Source organism: Ursus arctos, unplaced genomic scaffold (genome assembly GCF_023065955.2).
Source record: "Ursus arctos isolate Adak ecotype North America unplaced genomic scaffold, UrsArc2.0 scaffold_19, whole genome shotgun sequence".
Classification (NCBI taxonomy): domain Eukaryota; kingdom Metazoa; phylum Chordata; class Mammalia; order Carnivora; family Ursidae; genus Ursus; species Ursus arctos.
In genome coordinates this window covers 8,881,991-8,891,454 of record NW_026622863.1, presented here as the reverse complement: position 1 = coordinate 8,891,454, position 9,464 = coordinate 8,881,991, and the positions used below count along the sequence as shown (strand labels likewise).

General features: G+C 56.2%; 1 protein-coding gene across 1 annotated transcript in view; it reads right to left on the bottom strand.

Moving 5' to 3' along the window:
- Positions 1-6,355: 6,355 nt before the first annotated feature.
- The window catches only part of NKD1 (NKD inhibitor of WNT signaling pathway 1), an 81,667-nt gene continuing 78,558 nt past the window's right edge, over positions 6,356-9,464 (bottom strand). The window contains exons 9-10 of the mRNA XM_026494737.4: positions 8,663-8,790; positions 6,356-7,922 (exon numbers count right to left, since the gene is read on the bottom strand). Of these exons, the coding sequence (XP_026350522.1) occupies positions 7,333-7,922; positions 8,663-8,790 (718 nt within the window). The 3' untranslated portion in view covers positions 6,356-7,332. The remainder of the gene's footprint in view (positions 7,923-8,662; positions 8,791-9,464) is intronic.

Below are 9,464 nucleotides of genomic sequence, written 5' to 3'. Positions count from 1 at the left end.
TATGGACTACACACACCTCCTCCGGACTCAGGCCTCCCATCTTGAAAGTGGGGACGGTAATTCCCGCCCAACCACAGTCCGCTGTCCACAAACACGATGAACATTCAGCCACATGTTCACCGGTTTCCAATGGTGGGGGAAGGGGGTGGGACACCAATGCAGCGAGGGGTGGTTCTTTTCAAATAAGGCTCCATTTTGTCCTTTTAAAAAATTTTTTTTCTTTAAGCGGTAAAAGGCTGCAGTTTTCTTTTACACTCTTACTTAACAAAATTAGAAGTCGGCGATGCTGTGTTGCTTTCCCAGACTTTTATCTGAACTGTGACTGCTTTGTACAGCTCCACAGGCAAGGATTCAGCGGCAGGAGACCGCCCGTAAACCCTCCAGTCACTAAGGGACTTGCAATCCCCAGTCCCCTCCCTCCCGCCCTCCTTTCTCTGACATTCCTTCTTTTCCCTTTAGTGACCACCTACTGCGCGCATGCTCCGAAGTCCCTGCCTGCGGGGCCCTTAGCGCAGGAGGAAGCCAGCAGCCAGCAGTGAGATGCTGACAAGCACCGCGGACTGCCCCTTTGTCTGGGCACCTGCTAAGTTGGCTCCAAGAAGGGAGGCCTTGTTGTTCAAGAAAAAAAATAGAGAGAGTCAGCTTTGATGAACTTATCCAGAATTTTGCGATGAGAAATATCTAGAAAAGAGTTATCTTAGTGGAGCAGGGGGAAGTCAAAGCCTGGGGTGAGGGTAGAGAGGGGATGGTAATCCTATTGTAGTGCTCGAAGTCCCTGAAGGCCTTCATCCTGCTCTGCCACCGTGAGATCTGAGTGGTGGCCCGGGGGGTCTGGGACTGCTTGCCCCCTACAGGGCCTCCCCAGACCCTGGCAGTTACTCCTGTGGCTGGATAATCATACCCTTCATATCCTTCTTCTAAATCTCTAACACCCCTCTCTGCATACCTCTTCCCTCTGGACATGGGGGATCAGGAAGGGCCCTCCAAAGGGTCAGCCCAGACTTGGCCCCCAACGCAGACCCTCGTAGGGGTGGGGCAGGGTGCGCTAAGCTTGACCATGACCACGCCTGGGTCTACGGTGCTGCAAAGAGGGTCAGCTGGTAGTTGCTCGAAGCCCCTACTCCCCAAGGATGGCCTTCATCGAGGACACCAGCGCCTCCCACAGTGAGCGAGGACCCCAAAACAAAGTGGGAGGATGGAGAAAAGGCCACTTCCTTCTCCCTGAAGAGCCGAGGAAGAGGAGCGTGCGGTGCACACAGCAGGGGTCACTGTGGACCCATCCTAGCTGGAAGACACTCCTGGGACTCTCCCTAGAGCTGGCTGTCCTTGGGTGCCTGTGGTTTCGCTAGGGGAGGGGCGGGAGGTTCCTGACGGTCCAGGTGGCAGGGCAGTGAGGCAAAGAATGCGGCCTGCACCAGAGGGCTGTTACTGAATTATCCAGTTTCATCCTCTGGTGTGGCCATGGCCACTTGTCCAACATCAGGAGGCTTTTCGGAGGCTCCCGGTGGGACAGGGCCATGGGGAGCGCGCTCTGCCTCGTTTATATCTCAGGGCACATCCGTCTGAAGGCAGGCGCCCTAGACTTCTACCCTGCTGGTACCAGCGCAGAGGCCACTGGGTTTCTCGTGCTGTGGCCTCTGGGCCCAAGTGCAGCAGCTCCCTGGGGTGGGAGCCGGTCAAGGGCACTCATGCCTGTTGCCATCACACCCCAGACCCACATGCTCTCACTCCCGGGCGGGGGGTGCTGGGTATCTACATTTCACATGCTCCCTGGGAGATTCTTATGGCCCCTGAAGTTAGGGATATCCCTTGAACGGGGCCTTCTGAGGTCATCTGGGGAGAATGCCAGGCTCGGGGTTCTCAACGTGGCTCACCGGAAGTCGGCTGGGAGCTGAAACACCTTGATGCCTGGCCGCCCCCCAGACCAGCGAATCAGCATCATCGGAGGTGGGCCCAGGAACTGGCATTTTTAAAAATCTCCCCAGGTGACTGTGAAACACTCAGGATGAGAGTTAGAGGCTGTGAACATTCCACTCTGCTCTCCCCGCCCCCCACTCCCAACGGGGTGGTCTATGCCCAATCATGTCTGGAGGGTCTCCTGTCGAGGGGGAGGCCCTCTTGTCTCCACCAGGCTCACAGGCTGGGGGCACCGGGATTCTTCCCCTTTGTGGAGAGAAAGTGGAGGGCGCAAAAGCCCAGGGGATGGTCAGGGGGAGCTGGGGAATCGAGGCCAGGCTCTGAGCATCATTTCCTCCCTGGGGTCACCTTCTGCTACTAGAAAAGGGGTCTCACACTCATTCCCCCTCCTCAAAGGAAGATGTTGAGGGCAGAAAGCCCTCTGTGTAGACATACATTAATCCATAACAACATTCAAGGGCCCAAGCCCCTGAGAAGAGGGGCTGGGTTCAAAGGTCTGTTGGTTTGGGAGAAGATGACAAGACAAAAACCAGATCAGAGTCCCCCACAAGGCAGTGATGGAACATTAATGATCGGGGACACCGCTTGCAGGAGTCACTAAAGCGTTAGTCTGAACCACCCGTATTGGCTCTGCGAAACACAGCCACTTGCACGCGGAGAAGGGCTGAAGCCGGGCCGTGCCCATGCGAGCTGGGGGGCCAAGGCAGGGCTGGGAGGGTGCAGGCTGGGCCTGGACTGGACAAGGGCAAGGCTGCCATGGGGTCTTTTGGGGCATGCCAGCCCCAGGTGTCTGCTGGGTGAAGCCCTGCCTTCGATGAGGGGGTGAAGGCGGGGCGGGGGGGGGTTGGAAGGTGTCACGGTCTGCTGACACCGAGCACCTCTCAGGGGGGCCCTTTCATTCCTGTGAGTGCTGACGGGCCTCGCAGAAGCTGGGGTCATTAGTGGCAGCGGCTGACAGAAACGGTACTCGAGGTGCAGGCAGCCTTCCCCTCCTCCTGCCGCCCCCAACGCTGCCTTCCCCTCCAGGCCTGTAATGATTTGACATCTAAACGCTGAGAACAATGAAAGGGAAGCAAAAGAAACTGCTCCCGGCTGTTTCCTTTGCCAAAAAGTGTAATTGGCATGGCTGGGTGGGAGGTGCACAAGGCCCCCTGGCTCCCCGACCCCCCAGTGCTCCCTGGGAGATGAGAGCCGAGCCTGGCAGCTGCGAGCCCTCACGCCTCAGCCCTCAGCCCTCAGCCCTCAGCCCGGCTGGCTGCCTGACCTCCCAGACGTCCTCGGGGGGCTCGTAACAGAGGAGCAGAAGCAGGGCATCCTAACCACCAGCCAGTGCTGTGCACACGTGCGCACGAGGCTGGCCAAGCCGAGGCCTGTCCCTCCTACACCTTGTCCAGGGCCCAGACGAGCGCAGAGCTCAGGGCCCTGGAAAAGCAGCAACAGTTCCTCTGGAAAGGACATCAGGAGATTTGCAAACAAGACAAAACTCACCCACATCGGCCTGTAGGAAAATGTGCTCAAAGACTCACCAAGAAGCCTGGTTGACCCCTTCTAGTTTTCTTTTCCCTCCTTCCTCCCTTCCTCCCTTCTTTCCTCCCTCCTTCCACCCTCCCACCCTTGCTCCTCTTCCTTTTCCTCTCTCTTCTCTTTTCCACTTCTAACTATTCGGCACACCTTCTTTTAGAGGTCGTTTGAGATCTACCAGCATTGAGATCACACATGCCTTGAGCTCAGCAGTTCGGGGCCGGCGCTGTCCCTCTCACTCCTGCTCGTGGGCACTGGCGCAAGCTGAACACAAGGACCCCCCGTGCCCCTGGGATGAGAGACCCACAGGCCTGGCAGGAGGGGATGGGGCAGGTCCATGACAGCACCTCTGAGCAAGAGAAGGCTGAGCAGCCGTTAGAGAGAAGGGGGCCGAGCTCGATAGCCCTGGGGGGGCAAGCTCTCCAAATACAGGAGGTCACAGAGGAAAGGCCTGACTATGAATACCATGTTACTCCTTGGATAAAAATAAAAAAGTGGGGGTGGGAAGGGGATTAAGCAGCAACGGCAGTGTTTTCTTTCTTAAAAATAGATCTGAAATAAATATTGTAAACTGTCAGCGTGTCTCAAATCTGGGCGGCGAGTTCCGTGACTGTTACAGTTTTCTGTTTCAAACCTTGTTTGAAATATTTAATAAAATAACAAAACGGGGCAGGGGAGAGAGGAATGGGTGGGACACAGAGGACTTTTAGGCAGTGAAAATACTCTATGATAATGACCAATATGTCATTGGGTATTTGTCCGAACCCACAGAATGTCCAACACCAAGAGCGAACTCCAAGGCAAACTATGGACTTCGGGTCATTATGGTGGGTCCCTTAGGTTCATCCTTGGGGAAAAAAAAAAAATACCATTCTGGTGAGAGATGTTGGTGATGGGGGAGTCTGTGCAGGCATGGGGTAAGGAGTATATGGGAAATCTCTGAATGTTCCCCTTGATTTTGTCAGAAACCTAAAAGTGCTCCGAAACAAGGAAAGTCTTTTCAGAGAATTAACAAAATTTAAGCGGGGAGGTATCTTACGGAGATGCATTTATTCTTGTAAATTATGGCAGCTAACGTCTTCACGATGCTCCCTGGGCCAAGCCTATATGAACTCAGTGACTTCTCGTAACAACCCTGTGGGGTAGGTCTCTTACGATCCCCCTTTACAGAAGGGAAACGGAGGCTTGAGAAGTACAGAGTATGGCGTGAAGCACAGAGCACTGAGGAAGTCAGAATTTGAACCCGGGCAGCCTGGCCCCAAAGTCTGGGCTCACAACCCTCAAGCCTCCCTGCATGGCCCAGGAGGGCCCAGGAAGGTTAGAGTCAGGGATTCTGGAAGGAAGTGTACAATTACTGCCCCCTCCCCCCCATTTCTGTACTATTTGAATCTTCAACGATTTTTCAAAATGGTATTTTAAATAAATCCCAGTTCCTAAGAAATCACCGAATCCTGGAGGGCGTGGGGCTGGGAGAGATGGCATGGAACCCCCTCTCAGAGGCTGAAAGAACACTCTAAAGCCACCGCAGAGACTCCCCGCGTGGACCCCAATCCCTGGTTCCTTTCCACCTTGCAGCCATTCTAGTCCTGGGTCCCCTGGCTCCGCACCCCTCCTTTCCTTTCTTCCTAGACTCCGCCCTCTTGCCGCCGGGTTGGCCATGTGACCCCAGGTGGGCCATAGTGATTGGCCCAGGAGTGGGTAGGGATCTAAGCGCAGCCAATCAGAATCCTGCCCTGGACCACCCCTCGCAGAAGATCCTTTTCCATCTGGTTGTGGGGCTGCAGCCCCCCCAGCGCGACGAAGCCTTTAGAGGTAGAAGCTTAGAGCCAGAGAGGGAGGGGCAGGCCCCAGCGCCTCTCTGCTTCCTTCCCACCCCGCCTCCTAGCCTGTCACAGCCAGCTCCCTGCCTGCCTTGGTTAGATGCCCATCCGTTTGAGTTCGATGCTGACTGATGGAAGACCACAACCCAAAACAAGGGAAGCTCTGACCCAGTCAGCGGTTAAGTCCTGCAGCGGTGAAGGGGGTCCTGGGGAAGACTGGAATGTCAGCCCTGCCACCTGCTCTGTGATCTCTAGCGAATTACTTAAGCTCTCTGAGCCTGAGGCGCTCCCTGAGCTCACTTAACAAAAACAACTCAGAAGCTCTGGAAGAGGACATGGCAGCTGGCAGCCAAGGAGCAAAGAGGCAGGTAGCTGGTCACTCCTTCCTGTGCCCCTCCATTCACTCCCTGCCTGGCAAGAACGTCCATGTGGCCCTCAACAACAGATCCCCGGCCCTGTGGCTCCCGCGGGTTCCTGGGGGCGGGGGGTTCAGCCAATAGTGTCTCAACAGGATGCAGGGCAGGAAGGAGTGAGGTCGGGAGCTGGGTTTCCCGGTAGGGTCCCCACAGGCTAGCTGCATCCCCGAGTGACAGTCCCTCATGGCTCCTTCGGGTGGCTCCCTTAGCCCCATGGCTCTGTCTGCTGAAGATGACTCCCACCCTCTCTGTGCCACAGCAGGGGCACCAGTGGACCCACGCATCACCCGCCCCGGATTCTGCATTCTTTCTGGAGGCTTTGCCCTTTATTCCCTCAAATTACCCAGTGGGAGTATGTCATGTTTTTCACGGGACCCAGACTGGTTGACAGTGGTCCTTTTCCTTGACTCCCCAGGCCCTCATCAGACAACGTTGTGCTCTGTGGAGGACACTGCTCCAGGGCCCCAACTCTGGCCACTGTCCCCCTTGCCCTCCCAGCTTCTGGACTCCAGCAGGCCTCTCCAAATCTGTCAGACCCCGAGCCCCGAAAAAGGACCTGACGAGGAGAGGCAAGTGACCATTCGCATCTGATGGACAGTGGCCCCACCGGGAGGCACAGAGGGTGACATCGGGGCTCAGAACACGTCTAGAGAAGGAAGCCACTGATTTCCGCACACCGGAAAAGTTACCTGAGAGTGTATATTTATAGAAAGATACATCGAAACGGACAGATGGCGCCTAGCTATAGATACAGTCAGCTCTGTTAGAGGACCACGTAGGTACGTATATATTTGCCAACAGTAGAGAACATGAAGTTTCCACATCTTCAGCCACAACCGACAGCACACGAATGCCCGATCTGGGAAAACCACGCTTGTTTTTGTGGTTGGGTTCCCTCTCCAGAGGTTTCCCAAATGAGAAGGCTGGTTTCAGGGACAGTCTTTAAATATGGGTGTGTATCTTTCTCAAGAAGAGAGAACAAGGGAAGGGAGGAGGAGAAGCGTATTTTCATGTGGTGCACGGCAGAAAAGATGGGACTGGTTTTGGGTGAGGACGTGATCCCGCTGGAGAGGCGCGAAAGGGGACTCCAGAAAGGACAGCTAGGGTTTCTAGGTTGGGACATAAAAACACAAGAGCCCAGAAGGTCGCGCGTCCGCAGTCCGCTGACTTGTGGCACATTACAATCAGTTAAGGGCAAAAGAAAATCAGAATCGTACTAAGAGGTAGCAGCTGTTTATCTTCTCGGAGATTTCGAGGGTCTCTGGAAGCGGGCCAGGTAAGGGTGATCTCCTGGAAGAGACTGGGGTAGGGCACAGTTCTGGCCGAGGGCTCCCCCAGAGCCGGGAAGGGTGTGGACCAGCCTGCGTGGAAACTGCCGCTTGAGAGCCCGAGCCAGCCTCCACCCTTGACAGGCCACTTCCAAACCCCGAGTCATTTTCTCGGGTAACTTATGCAGTCCTCACAACATATAAATAAAAGTTTAGTTCTGTGTTTCCATATATCTTCTACATGGAGGCTAGCTGAATATTAGTGGAGTAACAATAATTATTAATAACAATAATCGTCATAATAACAATAATTAATAGAATAATAATGCCTTGGGGGCCTGGGGAGGGGGGTCCTTCATATGGCCGGGGTGGGGGCTTCCGGGGAGGGGTCTATGTCTGGTAAAAGTGGTGGTAATGGTGGTGATGTTCGTGGTGGTGGTGATGTTCGTGTCTCTGGACCGCCTGGCCGGCCGGGCTCTCATACACCACCACGGCGGGCAGGTCCCTCACGCGGTCCCGCCCCACGACACTGCCGCCCACGGCCAAGGGCACCTGCAGCCCCCGGCAGCCCTGCTGGCTCTCCTTGGCTCGGTGCTTGTGCTTCTTGTGGCCGAGGGGTGCCAGCGTGGGGAGGAGGGCGGGGCTGGCGGCCAGGTGGGCGGCTGGGGACACCGCAGGGACAGCGGGTCCCAGAGGGGGTTTGCTTCGTGCCCCTCTGGCCACGTGGCCCACACCCACGCTCTTGCCCTGGGCCTTGGGGGACCTCACAAAGTGCTTGCTCCCGTCCTGGGCGCCCCGGAGCCGCTGCTGGACCTCCGAGACCTTGGCGAATGGGGTGTCAAGGAAGTGGAAGGAGCCCGGGTCCGTGCCTTGGGGCTTTCGGTGTGGGACGTGGATGGCTTCTGGCTCATGGGAGCGAGACCGAGTGGGGTTGGACGTGCGGGGGGGCAGCTCTGACTTCTGGGCCACTGATGGGGAGCCTAGGAACCAATTTAACAGATATTTCATGAGCACCTACTGTGTGCCGGTGCTGCTCTGTGCCCCAGAAACCCCCTCCACCCCCCCATGCTCCAAGACTGGTAACTGTTCACTCCGAGAGCTCCCCTCCCCACCCTGACTGCTCCTCGCTGCCTTGGAGGAACCTCTCTGGAATGGAACTTGGAAATCTGCGAAGGGGGAAGATCTGCTTCTTTGTTAGGTCCTTAAAAATAAGTAATTCCCCTTCCAAGAGATAGACGAGAAGGAGAGAGAGACGGGTAGCTGTCTGAGGTCACGGGAACAGAAGGAAATGGACAGGCGTATTCCTTAACTCACGGGGGTAACCAACACAGGAATTACACACAGAAGGAGGAAGGGGAGAAGGGAGTTGGGGGTGCGAAAATAAGTGAGCTACCTCTTCATTTATCTTAGCAGGGGGCAACAGATGTCAACAGCTGATGAATACAGAGTCGTGGAACAGGGGAGAGGGCGGGAGCGGCCTGGGTGGGGCACAGAGCGATTGTTTCCACTGCCTGATAGGCCCTAAGATACTATTTGATTTTTGTTCAGCTTGGGACATGTGTTCGTTTTTAAAATGTTTTTAATGTCATCTCCTCCAAGGAGACTCTTTAACCCATCCAGTAGAAGCTGCACCTTCCCCCAGCCCGGGGAGGGGGCGGGGAATGAACAACCCCCGCCCCCCACACCCCCCCCAGCTCTCCCCTTGCAGGAGCTCCCTTACCGGGCCCAAACTGGGACGTGTAGTCCTCTATCCCGGCGAGATCTAAGTAGTGGTTTCTCCTCTCGATGTTCTCATCCACGCAATGGTGGTAGCAGCCAGACTGCTCCAGACGGCTGTCACCCTGGAACCTAGGGCAAGAAGGCCAGTGAGGGGGTGGGCACCAGCCCTCGGTGGGGGTAGCCCCGCGGTCTCCTAGGAAGCCACCAGGACAAATCCTTCTGGACCCTTCATTCATCTTCTGGTTCTTGGGAAGGGGTGGAGGTGGGGTGGGGAAGGGAGTGGTCATCTTGGCAATATGTGTCCCTAGCTCCTTCCCTGGTAACAGAGAGGGAGACCTCTGCTGGCCTCCCTGGGCTTTCTGGGAGGACTGGAGAGGCATTTGCTTTGAACAGGTCCAAAGTAAAGGTGAGAGGTTACTGGTCAAAACTTAAGGAAGCCCCAAAGTCAGGCTTCAAACCACGTGTGCCCACGGCAGACAGGAGACCTCACCCCTGGGCTGGTTCCCCAGAGAGTGCGGGCAGCATAAAAGCCCCCAGGCCACTGGAGTTGAGGGTCGCAGGCTCTGTAACCTGCCCCAAAGCCCAGAATGGAGTGTGTGTCAGGAGGGGGTGGGGAGAGTGGTGTCCCCAGAGGCCACTTTTCTCCCACTGCAGGAGTCCAGGCTCCCTGCCTCTCCCCTGCAAGGCTCTGTGAGCTGCCAGCCCCACCCCTCACATCCTCCCCACTCCCCAGCACAGTTAGCCTGCCCGCCCCTCCCCACCAAGCTGTGGCCCCTGCTGGCACTGCCTTCTGTCTTTCCTCT